Here is a 25,251-nt window from a genome sequence, read left to right on the forward strand (position 1 = left end):
ACTAAATGAAGATGCATTAGTAAATATACAAGATGATAGTAAATATACAAAAATATTGGATCTCAGAAACTATAAAGTTTTACAGAAAAGTTAGACAATGGTTGTAGGATTCAAAAAGAACCCTACAACTTTTGTTTGAAACACTTTTCTGTAAAACTTATATTGTCTAAGATACTTAGAGTTCCAGTACTTTTGTCCCACCCTGTGGGACAAATAATAATAACATCATAATAAAGAGAAATGTCAAAAGAGACTATTATTATTTTCTAACATAGATTTTTGAGGGATTAATTAAATATATATATAAATTTTATGTTAGGACGTTCCCAGAGTGTTTTTCAAATGTATATATTGGGATGAGTTATAAGTAGAATTTTCATTGTATAGTAATACAGTTAAACAATAAAATATAAATAAGAATTCAGAAGGTTAATGAAAATCATATGCTGTTGTAAGAGCGAAGAGATAAGAAGTAGATAATCCTCAGGTGTTGCTGATTAGGTCTTCACTTATTTCGAACATTTCGGTTCCTTTTGGAGTCTTCCTCAGCGAATACAAAATAAAAAATCTTCCATTGAGAGCAAGTCACTTGCAGATTGCCAGAAATGCAGCATACATTCCACTAAATCAAATTATCATTCTAAATTAAAGAAAACTATCAAAAATATTAAACCAAATGACTCACTTCAATGGGAAACGCTAAAAAAACGAAGTTCAGAAATAACAATTCACATTTATAACATGAGTAAAAAAGTTATATTGTATAATAGATATATATATCGTTCTTTTGACTAAGAATTCATGTATGACATAACGTGTCATTTAAAATTGTACATAACAAAGTGACAAGAGAAAATTAATCCCTTTGTCACTTTGTAACATTCAATTTTAAATGACACATCATGTCGTACATACACGAATCTTCTTAGTCAGAAGAACGATATATATCTATTATACAGTGTAACTTTTTAGAATACACAAGAAACTTTATAGAATACCGCTATTATAGAATGTCGAAATAATTAAGATTCATCGGACACTCTCACGAAAAATATCTGGATAGTGTAGGAGACTGATTTGAATACGATTCACACGGAGCTTTGTAATGTCATACGATGAGGTTTCTGTCATTGCGAGGGGCTCGTCTTGGTTGTGAGAGAAACTTGACAATAAATTCCGTAGCATAATGTGGTATTTCTGGCTCTTCGACTGGTTTTAGAGACCTTGCATACTGGAATAGTCGCGCTCGATTGGTTCAAGAGTGAATAAACATGTTTTTGTTTAACATCGATCTCTTATCGTCATTACGTCATCTAAGGACTTGTTCATATAAAACGAGGGAGTATCACAAAAACCTCCGTATTTCTAGTTAAGAAATCTGTCTCTCTGGATAAAAAAATCGCTGCTCGTCATGAGAGACGAACTCAAGGTAGTGAAACCGTTTCAATTCATATCTATTTATTGGAAAAATTCAGTGTGCAACTTTTTGGAAGATATTTTTCATTCAGTTTGTGTTAAAAAAAAGCTGTTCTTTTATTGTGAAAATGATTGCTGAAAAATTACTTAGTCTAAGTAATTTACAAACGATTTTGCGAATAGACTAAATTTTTTAGTATAATTTCGTTCAGAATTTAATATAGGGAGCATTTCTCATTTTAAATGATAATATAATATTTCTCGTTTTAAATATTTCTTGTTTTACGTAAGTATAAATATTGTCTAATGAGAAAGAAGACTTTGATATAAAAAAATGAGAATTGCTGAAATTTAGAAACTTGATATTGCGAGTGTGTTAATGAAAAAAAGATAATGCTATCGAGAAATATCTTTCAGTATCTCACGGGATTCGGTTGTGAATTATCCAGCGAAGATGAGCGCTGTCCAGGAGCATTGCCCATTGGACAGAATAATCCGCAGAAATGTCCATATGGTCTTTATGCCGAACAATTATCGGGCACAGCGTTTACAGGTAAAGTAAAATCCAGGGAATAGTTACTTCTACTGTCATTTACTTGTACTTTTCTTATCGTTACTATGTTATAATAATGATATGGCAATATCGAATTTTTTTATGACTGTAACGATAACATTAGAGTTGAAAAGTCACTCCGACCGTTACGTATAACGAATTGGATAAATTTACTCGTTACTGAGAAAAATTAACTCGGTATTTATAACTAGTTTTATTAGTTATTTTTATTAGTTACGTTATATATCTATTTGTAACGAAATAACGTTACAAATTCATTATTCAAATTTATTACAAACATTTTTTTTTTAGTAAGAAAATGCGTAATGAGTTATTTTTCAAAGTGACTTTTCCAATCTTAGCACAATATCAGTGATTAATTAGTTATTATTACAATCATAAAATCATTATCAAATTATTATAAAAAGTAACGAAAGAATAACTCTTCTATTCCCTGATAAAATCATTTGCTTTCTCAATTCTTTCAATATTCTAGAAGTAATTTACAATTTAAAAAAACATTTGATATTTTGATTACACGTTTTGATTTGATTCTTATACGCTTCCGACTTATACGATTGTCAAATAAAAAATTCATTACTTGTTTACATTGTAAATAAAATATAATGTGTTTCAAAATTGTCTGAATTTAAACAAATTCGTCAACTGAAGTCTAAATTAATGTAGTAAAGTAAGAGAAAATCGTTTCGTCTCAAGAGTAAACTTATTATTAGCTCAAGTTACTGTTAGTTTTAACTTATCTCTTATCAAATTGAGATATAAAGAGGTATTAAGATAATACAAATTCCAAACAATTTCATAATTCCATAAATATTACTTTTTCTTGACTTGGATTTTTTTATCATAACAATGTAGAAGATCAAAGATTAATATATTTTTTTTTATTTCTTCCTAATATAATGCTAGATGTTATCACTGCCATTATTTTTATTTTCTAGTTCCACGTAGTCAAAATAAAAGATCGTGGCTCTATCGAATAAGACCCTCTGTCGTTCACAACCCGTTTAAATCCTTCACTAGAGGCCATGGTGCCGAATCTTATGTAAGAAACGATTGGAACGAGACCTATCCAAATCCCAATCAGGTAAATTTTCGATTAATTTTGAATTCAAGAGTTGAGTGCAATAACGATCTAACTAAAGATCAAGATTAACATAAATATATCCTTTTAAATTTTTATAAAATCTCTCTCTTCCTCTTTTGATCTTCTTAAGTTTATAAAAAAATGAACCAGATTTCTATTATATCGAATCCTTTAATCTACCGGAAGGATAGATTCTCTGAAATGCTAATTTGTTCACGTTTTAGCTAAGATGGAAGACTTTTGACGTCCCAACTCGACGAGATCCCGAAGTCGATTTTATCGAAGGTCTTCACACTTTGTGTGGTGCTGGCGATCCCAAGATGCGCCAAGGCGTTGCGATACACGTGTACTTGTGCAACGCTTCCATGAAGGATAGAGCTTTTTATAATGCCGATGGCGATTTTCTCATCGGTAAGTGGTAGAAAATGCCGACTTTCCCCTAAAGGAAAAAAGAATATAATTTCGAGTCCAAATTGCAGTGCCACAGTTGGGTACTCTGCAAATTACCACTGAGTTTGGCAAGATCCGATGTGAACCGAATGAAATATGTGTTATTCAGCAAGGAATGCGATTCTCCGTAACCGTCTTTGGTCCAAGCAGAGGTTACATCTTAGAGGTCTTCGACAATCACTTTCAGTTGCCAGAATTAGGACCGATAGGTAATCTAATCGTCGATTCGAAGACTTATGAAAATATTTTTAATACATCTTATGTTGAAACTTGAAAAAATTAATCCGAATTCGAAAAACTTTTTGCATTTCATCTTCGAGATAAAACTTATTGAAAGACAACATAGTACGACTATGTTGTGGTTGATAATTAAATTTCTTTCATTGGGAAGATTCGATAAATTAATGTTTTTTTAATAAACAATTTAACGAGTTGGGCTAATACGTAGGAGCAAACGGCTTGGCGAATCCGAGGGATTTTCAAATTCCTGTGGCTTGGTACGAGGATCGTGAGATTGATTATGAGATTATATGTAAATATCAGGGAAAGCTATTCATAGCCAATCAAAGTCATAGTCCCTTTGATGTGATTGCATGGCATGGCAACTACGTACCTTATAAATACGATCTTAAGAGATTCATGATTATCAACTCTGTTTCTTTTGATCACTGCGTAAGTAAACATCATCACATACAGAAATCTAACTACGCATTAAGATTTAAAAAGAAAATTGCTACGAAATTTCGTTTATATAAAATATAATTTTTAAAATTTTTCCCGCGAAGGAAGTAACTCGATTATGTGAACGATTAAACATTATCTGTAATGATTTGTGTTTCTGTTTCCTTCTTAATTCTTTTTAATATATATATGTATTTTTTAGATTTTAACAAGTAAATATATAATGTTTTTTTTTCATTCTTCTATATATCCATTTTTTTTAATTTTTCGGATTCAGTCATAATCACTCTCAGAATGTTAAGTAACTCAATTAATTCCGTAGGATCCTTCCATCTTCACCGTGCTGACGTGCCCTACTAACAAACCTGGAACCGCTGCAGCCGACTTCGTGATCTTTCCACCCCGATGGTCCGTGCAAGAACACACTTTCAGACCACCCTACTATCACCGTAAGTATTCTTAGAAAGTATATATCATTTGCATTCGTCTACGCGCCGATGCAAAAATGAAACTAAACATTTCTTAATGCGATTTTACGTGCAAGAGAAATCAAAATGTATGCTAATTATGTTTTTAAACAACAAGATTATTGGAACATTATTTGAGTATTATGAATTCATCGCAGTTTTCTAGTAATTTATTTATATTTATGAATTAGAAATAAGTGCAAACTTAATAAATATTGTTTTGAATTATAGAAATATATTTAAAATTGTAGGAATTAATATTAAAGATTACGTATTAAATTAGTTAATGGACGTTTTGTATTTAAGAGAGATATACTTGACATATCTTTTAAATCTCTTTTAGATATTCTTTTTTGGTATACTTGGTATATGGTAGTTATTTTGATTAAACTGCTTCATTGATCTGTGACGTGTTTACTAGACACGGTATATTATTGAGAAATTGTGGATTCTGCGATTCTTTTCCCTGTCATTGGTCTCGTAGAGTCGATTATACGCAGTAAGAGTTACGAGTGTTCTGTCGAACTCGGTGTCTTCGTTCCAGAAGAGCGCTCCTGAAAATTGTGCAACCGAGTTAGCAGAGAAAACTCGAAATTTTTCCCGGCGACCGATCGCACAACGTTTTTCTTTCTTCGGTAGGTCGTTTCACCGATTTCCTGTCACTGCGATCACGATCCGATCAATTATGATGAGACGGGACGGGCCACTTTCGATCGACAATTATCCTCGTCATCGCTGTCGTATTTCGCTGTTATCGCGCTCTCTTATTGAGAAAGTCCGTCGCGTGCAAAGAGAAAGACGCGTTGGCACGATGCCTATCAACGAAGATGCATCCTTATGAGTTAAGTAATTGAAAGCCAAGAGAAGTGGCTATTATCTGTGTCTTCAATGTCCATTCCGTTGTACAGAAGTTATGCGCATGTAAAATTATAGGATCGATCGGAATAATTGTGACGGACGCGCATGGTGATATTTTTTGATCGTTAAATTAATACTGATTATCGGGGATCTTATTAAAATTAATCGTTTAATAGCTGAGATAAATAAGTGGAGAAAGTAATTACTTGTTTGTCATCGGTGAATATCGAAAACATGAAAAAAATTATGAATATTTATTCAACATGTTATGTGAAACCGAAAATGTTTATGAAAAAAGGTGATTAAAAACTACATTCTTGTGAGATATTTTACAATACAAGTATTTCATGAAATAAAATTCAATGATAATTTTAAAAATAATTTTTTTTAATGATAATTTTTATTTCAGTAAGTAAAGATTTTTAATATAAAGTTTCTATTAATTATTTCTTATTTAACACTTTAAACTTTGTTTTTTCACCTCATGTTTAGTTCTATTTCATTTTCCTTTTATTTTTCCTAGAATATTGGAATTCAATTAATATAATAATTTAATTAATTGAATCTTCTTTGCATTGATATTTATCAATGTTGCAATTTTACTAATGTAAAACAATATATGAGGCTAAGAACAATATGTATCTCGGAATACATTTGAATACCAGTAAGAGTAGCCGTTCGCCATGCTTTCTCCGAGATTTGATAACCAGTATAGCGACGTATTCAATGCGGGCCATTCTCTACGTTAATGAATAAGTCGGCGGCGCATGGAGAGCGATAATATGCAAAATACGCGTAATTTCCATTGCAGATCCGGTCACTGCGTCTCGTTGCGCGATCGTGAATAGCTCATGACATATACACGTTCGTTTCGTATGCTGACTTGTCAATGATATCTACCAATGATGAAGATTAACGGCAAGTGTCGGTATATATCGCTAGTACTAAATTTATCTGCAACATTGAATATTATGTGGAAAATTTTGTCAAATATTTAACATTTATGAAATCAAATCGTAGCTATTATTTATAATGAATTTTGTCGATGACTTTGTAAACGAGTTATATTATAATTATAATTTTTCCTTGTATTTTTTAACAAGACACGAATATTTCATAAAATCGATTTACACTATTATTAATACGGTTGATAACGCAATTTATAGAAATGGATACATATTATATATATATATAAAATTCACACGTGAAAAATTTGAAAATTAAGATCCAGTTTAGATCGATAGATAAGGCTTTTTTGTTAAGTGTATAATTGAGATAAAAGAGGTGATTAAGATAACATATACAATGTACTATTTTACACTTACATTACTGTTTATATTTTTAAATGTTTATATTATCTACACATAAAAATAAAACGCCATTTACTTCTTGTTATTCGAACAGTTTATTTACTACAGTATTTTTTCTACGCATAATTAAATTTTTTTAAATTATCAAAATTACATAAAAATTTTTATTATTGAATTTAATCCTTAAAATTTTAATGACGATATAAACCAGTTTCTCATCTAATACAATAAAATTGGAAATAGAATATATTTATTATTTTTTCTTGATAGTTTATATCAAGTATTATATTTTTTTATTTATTTTTTATCTCTAATTTTTTTAATAATATTTTTCACCCCTTTTTTTCTTTTGTTATTTGTGTGTGTGTGTGTGTGTGTGTGTGTGTGTATCTGTGTGTGTATGTGTGTGTGTGTGTGTGTGTGTATATGAATTTATATAGTATAGTTTATACATATATACCTATTTTTGAACAACAATTTTCAAACAATAAACTTGACTATTGGTTTCTTAGGAAATTGCATGAGCGAGTTCATGGGGTTGATAAAGGGTCGCTACGAGGCAAAAGAGGATGGTTTCTCTGCTGGTGGTGCATCGCTACATTCCATAATGACTCCGCACGGTCCCGATAGACAATGCTTCGAGGCTGCATCCAAAAGCGAGCTGGTGCCAGAACGAATCGCTGATGATACGCAGGCATTTATGTTCGAAACCTCGTATAGCATGGCCGTGACACAATGGGCTAGTAAGCTTTGCAATAAGTTGGACAATGAGTATTACAAATGTTGGCAAAGTTTACAGAAACATTTTGATCAGCAAGCCAAAATTGCTTAAGGTAACGATCTTTATTGGAAAAATTGAATGCTAGAATCTTTACAATTTTGAGCTTCATTCTTGTTGCCGTATCTTCTTGCTTTTCTCTTGCTTTTTTTTAGTATCACGTAACCACAGAATTGGGTAATAAATAAAAGCTTATTACTTTACGTTACTGTACTTCACTATGATAAATGTCTACAATCTCAACAAAAATTTAACGTGTTCGGGAGGAAAGCAGTATATAGCCAGCTTTCAAGATAAATCTTTGGCATCTCTTTTTTCCTCTCGCGGTAGAAAAATCACTAAGATCATTTTGAACGATAGTTTATTTTAGTATTATAGCTTTATATCATCTTCAAGAAAAAAAAAAATTATTTTGATGATTTATTATTTTGTTGACGAAAAGAAAAGAAAAAATGAAATCTCGTCTTTCTTTTACAATAACAATCACATTATCAAGATTCTTTCATTGTTATTATAATAAAAAAAGTATTAATGTTAAATTAAAGAAATGCGCGTTGTAATCTTTCTTTTTTCTGACCGCTTCTTTCATGTGTATCGCATGAAAGACGCATATCGTGCAAAACAAAATTATCTGATAGTTAAGACTAAATTATCAATTTATCAACATTGTATTCGTACGTTCGTATGAAGAATATTATTAAATGCAAAAAAAAATTTTTAATCGCATCTATCATCAAAATTGATATGCAATTTGATGAAACCGGTACAGCATAAATCATTCGAGCAATGTGACAATAATATTAATGTTCCAGCAATATCACAATAATATTTTAATTATTAATTACGTTTCTAAAGCATGTCGTATAATTATCAAATGAATAAAAGTTAAATGATCATTTCTATAAAATAAAAACTATTATAGAAAAAATAAAAATGAATAAAATAATCTAAAATTTGTGTCCTGGTAAATTAATAATTAAAAAATTGCAGAAATTGATCAATTAAGCTAAAGTATTTCTTTAAGTAATTAATGAATTGTATTAAATTAGCGTTAAGTGAATTCAAAATGCAGGATATTTTGTTCACAATAATCAATTAACTTGTATAATGACAATCAGAAAGTAACTTAGCTGTTAGTATCTAAGAGTTTATTGATAATTGTTATTGTATACAACTTTTTTTATTAATCTTGATAATCGTTATCACAGAAGCGGCATAAGGAATTCGGAATAAGGAATTTTTTGAAATTTTGAAATTTTTGAAATTTTTTTGAAATTTTTCTAAATTTAAATAATTTTAACTAAACATTAAAATATTTTACATTAAAATTTAATAGTAAAGAAAGATCAGAATAATATTAAGTGTAGTAAAAAGAAATCCATTATTTTAGCATGAAATTGAATGGAAAAATAATGGATTTCTTTTTATTACACCTAATATGTATATGTATGTGTGTAAGTAACATTCTTGTTTTTGTTAATTTAAATTTTAATGTACTGTATTTTAATTTTTAAATAAAAATAAGAAAAGTAATCATTGACAAATACGGAATTTTTGTTAAATAAATAAAATTTAATTTAAAAAGAAAATTAGATTAATAGAATATAAAAATTTTTTGTGAATGATCATCGTTATATTTATTAAAAAACTGGTACATTAACAATTTAAAATTAAAATATTTTATTTTAAAATTGCAGCACATTGCATATGTTGCAATTTTAAGACATTCATAATTTACGCAAAAGATTATAAATTTCAGATCTGATTTATATATTTGAAATGATGTCCATTTATGAAATCATTCACTGCAATGAAAACAAATATGAATTATATTATTTTCTAGTGTATTCAATGCGTGCAATAATTTTATTATTTTAAACAAATGTTTCATATTTCTGCAATAAAATTGTTTATAAAATAAAAAATATTTTCTCTCTTTTTCTCTTCTTTCCTTTTGTCTTATTCTTAAGTTTAATTTCCGCACTTAGAAAATTGTGATATCGTTTTGATATACTTTTATTCTTTATCTTATCAAAATATCTTATCAAAATAATAATATAATAAAATCTATCTTTCTTTCAACAATTAGATTTCTGTTTGCGTTTTAATCTACGTTGCGTGTCAAAAATATATAGCATATTTCAAGATCAAAAAGAAGTATTGATTCATTGATCATTTTTTAGTCAGAACCATTTGATGCAGTAATTGGTTGACTCAAATGACTTGAGTCATCGATGATCTGTCTTGTAGAGACCATTCTTGTCGACGACAAGCAATGCAAGCAGTACCTGATACTCCCAGTAGAGTCTTCCTCGCGTCGACGCGCAGTTTGTGATCTCGTGTCCAAGAAAAGTGATTGTTGACGTTCGCGTGCAGTATATTGCGTTGTTCTCAATGTGGAGCGCATATGATTTCGGAATAGTGATATGGTAATTAATGTCACAATGAACATCCGAGTTATTGTCGCGATTCCGCCGCGCGATTAACATGTCGAGATCGATACGTGCCGTCTACCGAATGTTGCGTATCGTAGAGTGAGCGGGCAATAACCCAGAAGATATGCGGGCGACAATTCGCAATGGCTTTCTCGCCGCGGTCATCCTATGTTCTTTGACTGAAGTCTCGGCTTCGCATTGTTATTCAGAATACTGCCAGAAATCGGTAAGTGTCACTTCGTTTCAATCACCTGTTCGTAAGTTCCAGATTCCTTTGTTGAAGTGTCATCTCAGTCATGTATACAGGGTGCCTCGAGCATTCTTTGTCGACTTGCAGATGAATTTATTTATTAATAATTATATTCATGTTTATTATAAATAAATTATTAATTCTGTGATACATAAAAGTTAAATTGAAGATACAAGTCTTTTTTTGTTTTATAACATTGCTCTCTTCAGTTTTATAGTTTCAGATGTCATTGTGTTACTTTTGAAGCAACGTATATCGTGTTATGTACAATAACAGCAGGTTATACATAGGATATTTCTTTTTTTGCGTTGTTATTTTTTCACATTGATTTTTTAAATTTAAATATGATTTTGCTTTGCTTTTTTTAAAAACATCGAGATACGAATAATTTTCGAATTATAAGTAAGAGAATGAAAAAGAAGCTAATTAAATTCTATTTTGTTAATTAAATTTTAAGGAACTAAATAGATTGCAAAATCTATTACATTTGTCAGCTAATTTTCAGACAAAGTTTTTAACAAAATTCTAATTTAAAGCAAAATTACAAAGAGATATAATGCTAAAAATTGAAAAGTTATCAAATGTTGCTGTTAAGAGTCGATATAAACCGATTTACTAGACGGAAATTAATTAGACTCTGTTTAATAGTTTAATCTATTAAAAAGTAATATATATTTTTTATAATTTGTATAATTTAATATTTTGTATAATTTTTGTAAAAAAAAGGCTATTTACTTATATATTAAAATACAGAGTCATAATATGATGTGTGCTTTTCAATAAGCGACACAAATGACACAATGAATCATTACATTCTTGTTGTTTGCCAATGTTAAACGAAGATGACATGATCACTGTGTCGCACTGTGTCGCTTGTTGGAAGGCACATAATGATAGACGTTGCCAATGACAATGTCATTTATAAGTAAATAAATGATGAAATCATCATGACGTCTTTATAATATCATTATGACTTCTAGTTTTATCTGGGTACAGTCTGTTCGATAAAAGCGTGACTGATATAATTTTCGACGAATCTTACGTGTCACGGTTTCACAGAATTATTATTAACAATATTTGTTGTTCTACACTTACAAACGTCTTAGATTTCTTTTATATATAATTGTCGTTTCTGACCTTTTCTAATCTTTTCGAATACATTCAAGGAAAATAGCTTCAAATTTTTTAACGTCTGTTATTAAATGCGTCGTTCTTTAATAAAATCGGACAAAAATTAAGATTCTCTATAAAATATAGAGGAGAATTCTTCAGAAATGTTTGATGTAGCATTTCCAAATAAAAATTTACTCGATCATGCTCTTATGTTGTAAAATTGGATAATTTATTAATATAAAAACGCGTATTGATTGTATAGTATAGGTATAGATTGTATAGATTGTATAGTATAGTATACAGTATAGTATACATGATTGTATAAGTAGAATATACATGTATAATTTCTTCATTTTTTTTTACAATAGTTTAAAAAATTAAAAATAAAACGCAAGTTAGATCTTAATGTTAGATCAATTACAAAAACATAAGTTTATTGTACAAACGTTTCGATCTTTATTGGGTCATTGTTTAAATTAAATACAATTTGAAATTAACGACTCATTTGAAAAACAATAACTTGCCAATATATATGATGATTTAGACAGTAAAAGTAATAAAATATAAATTCATCATCGTGTGTGTACACGATTTTTAAATTTCATTATGGATGGTTGTGAGCATTAATTAATATATAAACGTAAGGAAATAGATGATGAAAATTTAGACAAAATGTAGATACGTTACAGCTCATGATTGTCATCCAATGGCTCTCTTATAGAATGATTTTAAAAACGCAATTCTGATTTGCATTCTCAAACTGACAATGATCTATTCTAAATATTGTCTAAAACATAATTTGCAAACGATTGTATAAATAAAAAATTTTTTATAAAACAATTAGTAGCAAGCTATCAAAATTTCTCAACTCATATACCATAATTTCCATTATGATGATACGGATATACAAATAAATTAGGAAAGTGTGTGTCTAATGATAAAACGGTAATAAAATACATAAATAAAATTAACAATTTTTGATAAATATTTTTGAAAACTGTTTTTGAAAAATAGTTTAAAAATTATATCTGTTTCTTTCTCTCTCTCTCTCTCTCTCTCTCTCTCTCTCTCTTTTTTCTCTCTTATTGAATAAATTGTATGGATCACGTGATTAATCTTTCGATTATTATGCATGGTTGTAGGTAAATAAGATAACGAAAATCAATAATGAAATAATTAATTTTTGAATTACGTAAGAGATTGATGATTAAACTGAAACAAAGTTTATCTTTAGCTATGTGTCATTCGATTGGTATATGATCTTTTTCCACATCTTAAGCTGATTGATTATCAATATCACATACAGTGCAATTGCAAGACTTTCTATTCCATATTAAATTTGTTCTTTCTTTTTAGGCTAACTTGACACAGGATGTCCGATGTATATTAACGTCAGTAGAAAGAGGGGAAGGTAGGAAGGTAGTTTAATTTGGAATATCTTTCAGACTCATTAAATACTATTTGATTTTTAGGTTGTGAAAAGCTAAAATTTGAGGATACTGAAAAATCATCAAAGCGGGATGGCACCGCAATTTTTACGTTGCACGCTTATGTGAATAAAAATTTGAAAAAAAAAGATGATTCCCAGCAGGCGACTGCTTTCAATTTGTCGGTTTCGGATATCAATTTTCATAGTAAGGAGATAATTAGCATTCGCGATATTTAACATACTCGAAACAAGTATATCTCTAATATCTCTCGTTAAATCAGGATTAACTACGCGTTATCAAAACATTATGGAGAATAAAGAGAACGCATGCAGGCACATACAGTTATACGGGAATGATAATCATCCAGTGCCTAAACACTTATATGTGTCATGTCCGTTCTCTGATGCTGCATACGAGGGATCACCATATCGTTTGGAATACACTGCGATCGGAGAAGATTTTGTGTATAGCAGAAAATACGTATTCTATGTGCCAAATCATGAATTTATCGGTAGGTTTTCTCGTTTATCTCCCTTTCTTTCCGTCCCGCGATTTCGTAACTATCCTCGAATCTCTTCCAGAAAATAGTGTCCAGATCGAGAAATTTACGCCCTTCATATATATCGACATTTCTGATCGATCAAATGCGGCATTGTACATACAACCGCTCCCGTTGACGTACAACGTGACGGAATACAAGGTGTGGTTGATTAGTAACGATACGAAGTCGACGCTCACGACGATCGTCCCTGCCAACGAAGACCACGGGCATATACGGCTCAACCTCTTAGCACCAGACGGCGTCTATTATGTTAAAGTCGCGGCCTTGCATCCTAAATGCGGCGAGCACGGATGTGCGAACAGCACATCGCCCTATGTACACATAAGTAAATGCGATTTAGCTCAAAATTTTCTTTTTCTTATCTCTCCCTTGCCGTGCAAACGTTTTTGTAGTATCTATTTAACATAAATGAAGATTGTTAATGTCCGATGTTTTTTTAATGGATTAAGTGTTTTCAAAAAATATTAAAAAGTTCATGTAGCTTCCTCAATAGCACAAAATTTGCAGCAATGTTACTGTAACATGTAATAATTGCTGCAATATTGCAGCAATATTCCTGCAAGTTTTATGCTATTGGGGTTTCTTAATTATTCTAAACGAAGAATTTATAATCGTAATTTAACAAATCTCTATTAGTTTTTTCAGGAGCGGAACGGCGCGCCCGTACCCACTTGTTTTCAAGATATTCGTAATTTTAAAAATCGCCTGGACAAAAATTACCTCTGTTTGCACGGTAAGGGTTAAGAAAATGACTGAAATAAAGAGAAAAATTGAGAATCAGCGCAGTAAGTAATGCGTATTATTATATAGCTCAATTATATAGCTGTGAAAACTATAACACCTAATTGTAAGTTCAAAAGCGTTCTGTTCAAAGTAGAGAATGTAAGTAAATCTTTATTGTATAACAAATGATAGATAAAAGTTTGAAGGTTTTTTTACCTATAATTTAGTATTTAGTACCTTATAGTACTAATTATACATAGATTACATACAATCATCCAAATAATTATACATACAGTCATCCAAAATTTTTTGCGTTGGATCCAAACAATTTGTTATTGTAATTGAGGATTAAAAATCAAATATATAATCCTATGGAAATAATTATATAATCAATAAACAAATGTCAAGCTTATTATTAAGTAAATTATGTAATTATGTAATTATTTCCAGTGAATTATATGTATATTGTCAGTTTTAAAATAATTTTTATTATTTATCGCGTTGATTCTCAATTGTTCTTTTTATTTCAGTTTTATTTCTAATTTTTAAATGTTTTTACTTATATTTTATTTATTTTCTTTTTTGTCTCATTTCTGGTTCTTCCTCTCAACGCTGCTAATTCCGTATTGTCACAGAACACGCGTCCCATCAACTGTTAATTATGATAATCAGCTTAGTATGGATACCACCGGTATTGTTATACGCGTTGTATCACGCATTTAAATTATACAGAAAGAAAGGTGAGAATGTTATCAATCCTTTTTTCTTTCCAGAATACGTACTTATCTAATTCGTTTGTTTTAATAAATTTTTTTTTAAATATAGTTTTAAAAAGAGTAGCAATGAAGCCGAACTGCTTGCTAGTATACTCACCGACGCATCCGTCGCACGTGAAAGTGATGGCTGAGTTAACAAAATACCTACGATATTGTAATATCAATGCCATGATCGACATATTTGATATTGCAGAAACTGCCAGCAAAGTGAGTAATCAAACAAATCAACGATGTAATATATTATGGCAATTGCTTTCAAAAAGATAAAAATCCACGAGTCGATAAATACAAATTTGATTGATTCATAATATGTGAATGCTTGTAAGAACAAGAAAAAAAATGCGATTTAATGCACAACAATTCATAATGATAAATATATTTATTTTTCATTGTGATTAATTTTTACATATCAAGAAATAAATATATTTGTCATTATAACTATGAATTATTGCGCACTGAGTACCGTATTTTTTTTATTCTTACCTCCTCTTGCGAACATTTCTTTTGCCGGTTTTTAATTTTGAGCGTTTTAATATTTTATTTATTGCTTATATTATAATATATGAATTTTTACGACGTGGTGTTCAGCGAAATAATCGTATAATTACAGGATCCAGGACTCTGGTGTAACACCGCGTTTCAGATAGCGGATGTTGTATTGGTCATAACATCTCCGCCGACATCTGCGAAATTCGATGCGACAATCATTTATCGAAACGTAGACAACCACCTGTTGCGATTGCTGAAGGAAAACTATCCTCGGAGAAATAAGAGATATTATGCGATACACCTGCCATATTGTAAGTCGGACCATATACCAGAGGAGGCACGGCTCTTCAAGAAGTTCCGTATACCCGAAAATCTAACTAGACTTGTGGAAACGATCCACGGAATTGCTTGTCTACGATTCCTTACAGCTTCTGATCGAGAGCTACTTGAGAGCATTAGATTCGCTACGGCGAAGATATCCGAGGATGAAGCCTCGAGTGTGATAAAAAATATCGAGGAAACTGGTAAGTAATGTTATCGCAGATACTCGATTTTGTTAATTGCCATAGCAACACCTTGCTATTGCTTCATTCTCTTTCGTATACTTTTCTTCGATTCCAGCGTAATTTTTTTGTTTTATTTTTTTTTGTATTTGAGATATTTTTTTTATTATTGTATCAGTAATTTTATATTAGTTGCAATTTTATATCACTCTGAATTTTCCTTAGATGATTTGTTACCGATCGTTGTACAAGAGACTGCAAATTGCAACATCGAACAACCCCTCGAGATTTCTAGGCCTGACGCATCAGATAGCGATGTCATACCTCAGTCTTTCACGACTTGTATTGACGAACTGAATCTACTCGGTGAGACTGAAGATGAGAAATCTTTCGGCATTAATTCTACGAATGATTACGAGTTTCACGTAGATAAATTGAATTTGTGATTTTTTTTATATGTGTAATGAATAGGTAGTTCTTAGTAGAATATTTTCTTATTATTTTTTTATCAATTAATTTTATATGCGGTAATTGACGAAAAAAAAATAAAAATAATTGACGAACTAAAAAAATATCTTTTTTTTATAAATTTCATCGATTTATCTTTAATGTTCAAAACTCGAAACATATATAGATATACAAAATACATAATAATTTAATAAAAAATTATTTTATTATATATATTTATTATATGTAATCATCATTTAGCTTTATTACGATTTATATATATCAAATTTATAAAAATATTTTTAAAGATATAAAACACATTAATAATAAATTTTTGTGATGTTTAACAATAATTATTTTATTTCGTTTTTACTTCCTTTTTCCTTATCATTTTTTTTATTATCTTCTTCCAATATTTTTTTAACTTCGAAAAGATCACCATTATAACAGAAGAACAAGCACTATTGGGAATAAGGTAAAAGTAATAAAAGGAAATAATATTCTGTTTGGAAGCGTCTTTTATATGATTTTGTGATATAAGTTACAAGAAAATAATATGGCACAATATTATTCGGTTCGTAACGCGCGTGCTTCAAGTCGTTGTCATTAATGCCCCAAAGAGTTTAAAAAGGAAACAGGAAAATATCGAACGTAGTACTAGTTGAAATCATACATAATCGTGTTAGAAAACCTGTACGATAAATAACTAGACTAATCGTGAGTGGAATGTTGTATCTTATACATAAATACAAAAGGGACGATTCCGTTCCTAGTGAGGTACGGCGAAACACAGTCTTCTTCGGATATGATGTTGCGCAAACCGGAACCCACACACGCATCTCGTAAAAAATACTACTCTTACACTTCGGTCGTATCTCGAGCTACGTGCGATCTGCTGCTTCGTTGTGTCGGACACACAAAAGCCACAAAAGCTAGTGCGACAATAGAAAGTATTTTGTTTCGAAAAAAAGCGTGATTAAATTTCAAGTTGAGTAGAGTGCCGTTCAATTTCATAACCACAGATCTATTTATCAAAAAAGATTTGATGGAAGACCAAATCTGCAACTTCTCGCGAGTTTAAACGCTTAATATCGCTCGGTAAATTACTAGTGAAATTTTTAATATTAATAAAATGAAAATGTTTTCTTAACTTATTTGCACTTATTTAAGCTTGTACTTGTAACAGAAACTGCTAATGCTTAAGAAGAAATAACTTATGGCCTTTAGTTGGGAAGTTTGACGTTCTTAATGAACAACTATTTTCAAACTTCATCACAGTTGCGTGGTGTGACATACAGAAAATTTTTAATGCTGAAAATACGTTGATCTTTTCAAGAAATCGCTCGAATAATTATAATACGTAACTATTATTAATAGTATTAAAAGCGATCTTACCAATGGTGATCGATAAACAGCCGTATGACTTTAAGTACATAAAAACACGGCAAATTAATTAGTAATTTATATTTGGTTTAGCAATCACTGCGCAATATAATTTACCCCTAACTTTCTATAGAGCATTTCGTCCAATCAAGAATTCTTTCAGGAATTCTTTCTGCAATACAATTTAAATCGCGGTTTATTCAGTTCCACAGAGTTAATATTTGCTTTTACAAACGCAAATTTTCAGCCAGTATATTACATGTTATCGTCTTTCTGCGCAATTCCTATAAATTGCCATAAAGAATGGCGTTTCTCATCCTACGCGAATCATTCGCTTTCAATTGCTCTCTCACACAATTTTCTCTCATACTTCCTCGTTAAATAAATATTCTCCTCTTTCTCGCATAATTTGCGATTGACAATTACTCCCTCAATCAGTTACCTTTATTTTCTTTCATTCATATTTGTCTTAAGACTAGGAAAACTTGACGAGGCTCAGAAAACTGACGTGTTTTCCTATTTTGGATTTTTCTCATTTGTTCAACGTAAGATTACGTCGATCAATTCGTCACGTTATTGTCAGTCTTTTCGTCATCGTCCAGATTCCTAAAAACCAAAAGATCCTCCGTTTCCGCCGATTTCTTTCCTTGCATATCAATGTAGGACTGAGGTCGTTCGTTGGGAGGTGTTTTCAGATCGTTCTCGCTATTGCTGGTCAGGCTGGTATTTCTCAACTTTATCGGACTTTCATAATGATTGGCTTTCAAGCTTAGAGGTCGTTCGTTTACATAAGGCGACTTCATAGGTTCTTCAGGGAAGGATGCTATGGATGGCTGCCAGAGCGCCTGCAGCTTGTCTACCTTGTCGCATTTTGTTACTGGCTCAGAAGATATCCGGCCGAGATAGTTGACAGTATCTGTCCTTAGAATCCCATTGATAGTCTCATCATCAACCTGATCGCTACCAGAACCTACAAAAGATTTGATAAGAGATCCTTTATTTATTAACTGGTGTCGTGGGTCTATCATGCTTGTAAAATATAGTTAAATAAGGGCTTAAACATCGAAAAGATATGATAAAAATGTTTTCAGATCGACAAAGATTAATGAGTTTATATCAATAAAAAATTATATTAATAAAAATATAATTAGTTTTTTAAAAATAAGAGTTTAGTGGATCCATGACGTTAGAAGTGTAACATCTTTTTACGGCAATAGTTAAAGATTAAAGATTTGAAATCATATTATCTGAAATCATTAAATAATTTTTGATAATAATTGAATGAGGTTGAGAATAATAGCATTTGGAAATAATTTAAAACTGCTAAAATCCAGAAATTTCTTACCTCTGAATTAATTAAAAATATCAAAGGTGATAACAATTATTTATAGACGATATTTCAAATCGATTTATTTTATTTACCACTCGCGCTGTCCAAAGCTTGTAGAGATGCAAAGTAGGCTTGATTATGGACGGTTCGTGGATTAAGATCGAGATATTCGACACCATCCTCTAGCATACGTTCCCAATGACTAGTTAATTCCTTGAATGATGGTCGCATACCGGGCTCTTGATGCCAACATGACACCATCAACTTGTACCTGAAAAAATATCACTTGTTACAATCAAACCGAAGCTTTCCTTAGACGAGGTTATAAAAGATAGGAAATGATTTTCGTCTTCTGTTTGCGCGCAAGAGAGAATATACTTTTACGACGAGCTTTATGACGAGCAGAAATAGTTGACCTACTTTATTTTAACTATTGACATTTTTCCAATACTTTTTTAAAAGTATAACTTTTAATAATAGTTTAATTGAAAAAGATGTGTGTTTTCACATCACGTTCAAAGATTCAGCCATATTTTTGTTTACTGCTATTTATTACTTTCCCTATCCCTTTATTTTCTTTCATATTACTGGTTTTGGAACTATGTTATTAATTTAGTAATTTGTTAGTAATTTGTATATATACACAACATATGAGGCTGACTTCGCAGTATAGATCTAATCTTCACAGAAAATAAATGAATTTCACATGTGATATGAAGTCACGCTAATATAATCATGAAAATTTCCTGTGATAATTACGCACGAGTCCCTCGTAATTATGAATATCGTATAAGTTACACGCAGTCCTAAGCCCTTTGATTTTTATCTGTGTTAGTCAGTCAACTGAATTAATTTTGTTGTTGATCTGTGTCTATATGACCCAAAATGTAATTCCTGTTTTTATTAATATTTTAATATTACAAATTTTTTTCTGATAATTAATGACTTCATTTGTTAGTGTGTTTATTTTGTGAATGTTTTTTATTTTTAGAGCTTTTTATTATTGATTCAAACAATATAGTTTTGAACAGATCAGCATGATTAACTTTCAGTTAGAACTTGGAAAAAGCCGAGTTTTAAAGAACATAAATTATAATTTTCTAAAAAGACAACTAGAAAGAATGTAGGAAAAAAAAGAAAAAGAGTGAGAAGGAAGATAATAATAACAAAGAATAATTTTAATAGGTATACAAAGACACACAATTACGAAAAGAAATAGTTATGTTGAAGTGAATTAGCAAAAGTAATTTTCACATAAAAGACAATTACAAGAAGCAGATTTTATTTAATAAATGTCACTAAATTTCTAAGTGGATTTAAAATTGATGATCTTTAAGATTAATGAATGTTTAACGCTCTAAATCACTGAAGAGAATTAAGCACTTACAGCTGTTGGGAGCAATTAGACGGCTTCTCCATACGATAGCCGGCCTTTAGTAAATTGTAGAGATTATGTACGTCGACTCCAGGATATGGAGACGCTCCTAACGTGACCAACTCCCACAGGAGCACGCCGAAGCTCCAAACATCCGATTTGCTGGTATACACATGGTCGGCCAGGGATTCCGGCGCCATCCATTTTACAGGCACTACAGGCATGAACCGTAAAACCTTGGATAACGTGAAGCAGACTCGTGCGATTCATTAAAGATGTTTTTCTCGTAAATACACCCGAAAGAATTACGACCGGATTTATTCCGTCGTGGTTGAATTAGAATCGTTAGGATTAAACTTGTTAAAATATTGTCCCCGCCTCGCAAAATTGCACTTTTCAATACTAAATTACGACACTTTTTGTCTAATGACGTAGATTTGTCATTGTTATGTGAAATAAAATTATACTTTATAAGATTGATTTGATATTTTTTTGATATTATGTTTGTTAATTGTAATTCTCATTATCGGAAATGAATTTAACTAATAATAATTGATTTAAAATATTGCTATAATTTGCTACGTTTGCTTCAATAATGAGAGAATGTAACGGAAAGTCTATAAGTTTTACAGATTATTAATTAATGGATGATCTTACCTCGTCCTTTGCTTCGCTTTAAATACGCATCGTCCTCATATACATCACGAGTTAGCCCGAAGTCCGAGATCTTGCAGACCTTACCGGTTGCGAGCAAAACATTTCTCGCCGCAAGATCCCGATGCACCAACTACAGTGCAGAGGAAACTTTGATTAATTGCTAATTACTTGACCGAGTCCATTTGAAACATTTCACGACTTTGACTTCCAGAAAGTTGCAATCACATATTGTTAAGTTTCACTAACCAAATTGCAAGGAAAGCCAATTTGAATACTATCATTCTATTACTAATTTTCAGTTAATTCTATTATATAATATATTTTAATCATTTTTAGTTTAGATATTTCTAATAAGTTCAGTAATTTGGAAAAAAATCCAAATAACTTTATGAATATTTTGAAATGATATTACCTTAATATCAGCGAGATATGTCATTCCTTTGCTTATTTGCCAGGCGAACGAGAGAATATCGCGCGGCGTTATGGTATAGTTCAATGCATTATCGCTACATTGCGATTCCTCACTGACGTTGATCGGCGAAGTGGAAAGGAGAGACGTCGGTGCGGGTATTCTATTCTCCGACTCCAAGTGTCGACTGCGCCTCAGATAATTACTGAAATTTCGTGTAAATTTATCCCATACACCGTAAGCATTATCTGAGAAATTGGTGGTCAATAATCCATCCATTTCTGAGAAACTTATTGTCAGGACGGTGATGGAGCTCCAGGCATCGCATCCGCGGAAAAATTTAATTACCGAGAGCAACTGGTTTTGCAAAGGTTGTTTACCTCTGACAGTGACGGAATTCCATGTGGTGGAATTTCGCATCACGATAAATTCTCAGAGTTATTTCCGCGTTTATAAGTCGGTCGCATTGCGCAATGTCATTTAAACGTACACATATATACATATATATAGAACTATTGTTGGCATAAATAGAAGACAAAACTGCTCGACTTTTGATGTTATCACTCGACTATACGAGACAATGAAAATACCAGACGAATACCAAGCATTAATATCCGCGCGCTATTTATTCATTTCTTTACATTTAACAAAGGGAAAATTTTCTTTTTAGCTTTTTGGAATAATACGTACATTTATCTAAGTCCTTTGCTAGATTTTTAAATATATTTATTGTATTAGGATGTACACGAACATTAATCTTCATTTTAAAATGATGAGAAATAAAAGCGAACACACATTTTTCTAACATTTTTAGAAAGAACAATTGAAAAAATTTCTTACAAAAAATTATTAAATTTTCATGTTAACGAATTCCCAAAGATGATCATGTGAGAATTTAGTTTGGTAACATGTGGAAGTTTGATAATTTTTTGTAAAAAATCTTTTTAGTTCTTTATAATAAAGGAGTTAGAAATATGTATGTGTTCGTTTTTATTTCTCACTGATGGTTGTGGCATGAAAGATATCAGTACTTCACGCCAAGTGCATCATGTCGTTAATTATGCCAACATCATTATGGCAACATTGTAATTAACAATTCAGTTGGGTAAGGCATTCACGTTTGGCATCTTAATAGAGAAAACTATATGATATACTCCGAGAAAAGAAGAAATTCAAAAAGTGAAAACCAAAAAATAAGTGACTAAAGAATGGGATCTCCTTCGCTCGATCCAAAATACTTGAGCATACATGACACAAAAAAATCTATTCTACATTATTTAATATCTATATTATTTAATTTTTAAGGAAATATTAAAATCTCGAAGGTTGATGATTTGATGTTTTGTCATTTGCAAATTTTGTATTTTAAAAATATAATAAATGTTTGACTATATAATTTATATAAAGTTTTATAAAGTTTTATAGAGGATGTATATTTTTTATATTCATAATACTTTATGTAAATTATATAGTCATATATTTATTACATTTTTAAAATAAAAAATTTGCAAATGACAAAAATATAAAATCAAACAGTATACAATTTCTAATTTAATCTTGGAAAATTGCGTTATTCATACACAATAAAAGATAGAATTATCTGAGTTAAATTCAATTTCGAAGCAAGACGCACGAATTGCGTCAATCCAGCTTCCAACCAGCAGGACTTTTATCGATAAGACCAGAAGCTCGTGAAACGGAGAGGTCATAAATAGCATCAAGACAGCGGCGGTCGAATATATCACAGCGCGCACTTACCGTAAAGAACCAAATTCGGCGAATTCGATGATGAGGTAGACAGGCGCGCCTTGCGGGGTCGTGCAAGCACCTAATAATCGAATCACGTTCGGATGTTGCGCCTCCTTCAGAAGTTGATACTCGGACAGCAGATCTGCTAGTTCGGAGGTACACGCGTCTTCCTTCAGAGTCTTCACTGCGACAGTCGTGGGACCAGGAATTCCGCCGATGTTCATAGCTTTAGCGCGCAAAACGCGCCCGAATTCACCCTCGCCCAACACCTGTTCGATCTTCAGAAGCGACCGGGGAAATTCCCATTTTGGATCCGGCTGAAATTCCACGCAAAAATTCGGACGTTAGATACATTTGCAATCAATTTCATATTTTACTGCATGTTCGAGAAAGAGATAGAAACAGATAACAATTTCAAATTTTCTTCTTGAAGTTATAAAGAAACTTTTAATCATAAGCTAACATTTTGACATTTGTGTTTTGTAAGCATGATCTATTTACATTAATATAGGTGATACTAATTTATTATCTAATTTCAATCACTCTTATTTTAATTGTTTTCTTTGCAATTACACGTGTAATACAATTTGAGAAATTCTGAAGATGGAGAATGCATGTACGATTAATAAATCCTTTCGAGCTTGTTACGATAAGAGCTGTACTCTCTCTAATCCAGTGTTACGCCTCGCTGGAACATGTTTCCAAATTCGTGTCAGACGATATCTGTTCGGCATTATTTCGCACAAATTGCTTTGCAAAGGATGCGAGTGGTTACCCAATTAAACGACGATTCAAGAATGATAATAGGATCATGTAGTTAATAAGAAATACCTCCACGAATTAATAATCACTTTGAATTAGTATCTGCGTACATATTATCCATTGAGAATTTTGTTACAAGATCCCTTTGATCAAGAAGAATGAAACATGATTTTAATATCTACCAATTGTAGAAATTAATCTTAATTATTTGTGAACTGAGATTGTATTTAGAAAATATGAAGAAATGGATTTTTTTGCATTCTGTTTTATATTGCAAAGAATCAAGCTCAGTAGATTTCTTCTGATAATGTGACATGTAGAATTATTTTAGAAAGAAACTCAATGTACTTTTAATATGTAAATTTTGTAACGTGTTAATTCTGTGGTATTTCAAATGATATTACCGCGTTGTTCTCCGAAGAATTTTCTTCTAAAAGGATTAGTTATTTTTTACTAAAGTGAAAACTCATAGAGAGTTTATTGCTGTAAAATAATATGGTTTTAGTTTCGATTTTTTCAATTTAACAATTTTTAAGTAAGCTTGTTGAGAAAATCACATCTGTTGTAAACAAGAAGCTAAATATGATTAGGACATACTGCGAGTAAGCAATTTAGTAGCAGATAAAGCTGCGTAGTGTCTATTTTAGACGAGGGAATTAATTGAAGCAGATTAATTTATTCCTTGATCAAAGTCTAATTATAAAATCATTTTATTCTAAAGACTGATAACGTAATTTGTATGATGTAAAAGTGCTCTCTCGATGAATTCGCGTGTGTGTCAAAAAAGGTTTACTCCGCAAACTCACTGTTCACTGAGCTGCATACGCCATGTTAGAGCCGATCCGACTTCGTTTCGTCTTTATTGAATAAAAGACTTTATCTCGCTAGTGTCGTTTCAAGAACGCCTTGCAAAGAATAGAAATATCGTGAATTCTTTCCACCAACATTTCACGGCTTCGTTTGTCTTTTTTTCATTGATATTTTTATCGTTCTTTCATTCAATTGTGGATGCTTCAAGCAATGGAAAATATCTGTTTGTCTTTTTTATTTAAAAAAAAGAACAGAAAAAAGATTATGCAATAAATATTACTTCATTAATTTAAAATGTAATATTGCACAAAAATAATGAATTATATAAGATGTATATTTTATTAAATTCTATTATTTTACCTGAGAAATATATATTTTGCATTTCTTTGTTTGCATATTTTCAGCTTTTTTGCTATTGTGGTATTTGAAG

The 25,251-nt window shown here is 30.9% G+C and overlaps 3 protein-coding genes across 3 annotated transcripts in view; 2 read left to right on the forward strand and 1 right to left on the reverse strand.

The window, feature by feature from the left end:
* The first annotated feature begins 1,411 nt into the window (after positions 1 to 1,411).
* Positions 1,412 to 8,019, forward strand: LOC105619635 (homogentisate 1,2-dioxygenase). Its single transcript, XM_012201155.1, has 8 exons — positions 1,412 to 1,429; positions 1,834 to 1,969; positions 2,929 to 3,074; positions 3,299 to 3,485; positions 3,554 to 3,733; positions 3,973 to 4,196; positions 4,528 to 4,654; positions 7,353 to 8,019. Exons 1-8 carry the CDS (start codon positions 1,412 to 1,414, stop codon positions 7,670 to 7,672), a joined length of 1,338 nt encoding a protein of 445 aa, XP_012056545.1. The 3' UTR covers positions 7,673 to 8,019.
* A 2,158-nt stretch (positions 8,020 to 10,177) lies between these two features.
* LOC105619636 lies at positions 10,178 to 16,435 on the forward strand. Its single transcript, XM_012201157.1, has 9 exons — positions 10,178 to 10,279; positions 12,773 to 12,827; positions 12,889 to 13,050; positions 13,127 to 13,357; positions 13,428 to 13,733; positions 14,767 to 14,871; positions 14,957 to 15,114; positions 15,518 to 15,920; positions 16,125 to 16,435. Exons 1-9 carry the CDS (start codon positions 10,178 to 10,180, stop codon positions 16,343 to 16,345), a joined length of 1,743 nt encoding a protein of 580 aa, XP_012056547.1. The 3' UTR covers positions 16,346 to 16,435.
* Positions 16,436 to 18,289: 1,854 nt separating this feature from the next.
* LOC105619637 (proto-oncogene tyrosine-protein kinase receptor Ret) overlaps positions 18,290 to 25,251 on the reverse strand; it is a 56,310-nt gene continuing 49,348 nt past the window's right edge. Inside the window, exons 14-19 of the mRNA XM_012201158.1 lie at positions 23,259 to 23,566; positions 21,504 to 21,705; positions 21,092 to 21,221; positions 20,447 to 20,648; positions 19,152 to 19,330; positions 18,290 to 18,699 (exon numbers count right to left, since the gene is read on the reverse strand). Coding sequence (XP_012056548.1) covers positions 18,290 to 18,699; positions 19,152 to 19,330; positions 20,447 to 20,648; positions 21,092 to 21,221; positions 21,504 to 21,705; positions 23,259 to 23,566 — 1,431 coding nt within the window. The remainder of the gene's footprint in view (positions 18,700 to 19,151; positions 19,331 to 20,446; positions 20,649 to 21,091; positions 21,222 to 21,503; positions 21,706 to 23,258; positions 23,567 to 25,251) is intronic.

This window comes from Atta cephalotes (genome assembly GCF_000143395.1).
Source record: "Atta cephalotes unplaced genomic scaffold scaffold00022, whole genome shotgun sequence".
Lineage (NCBI taxonomy): Eukaryota > Metazoa > Arthropoda > Insecta > Hymenoptera > Formicidae > Atta > Atta cephalotes.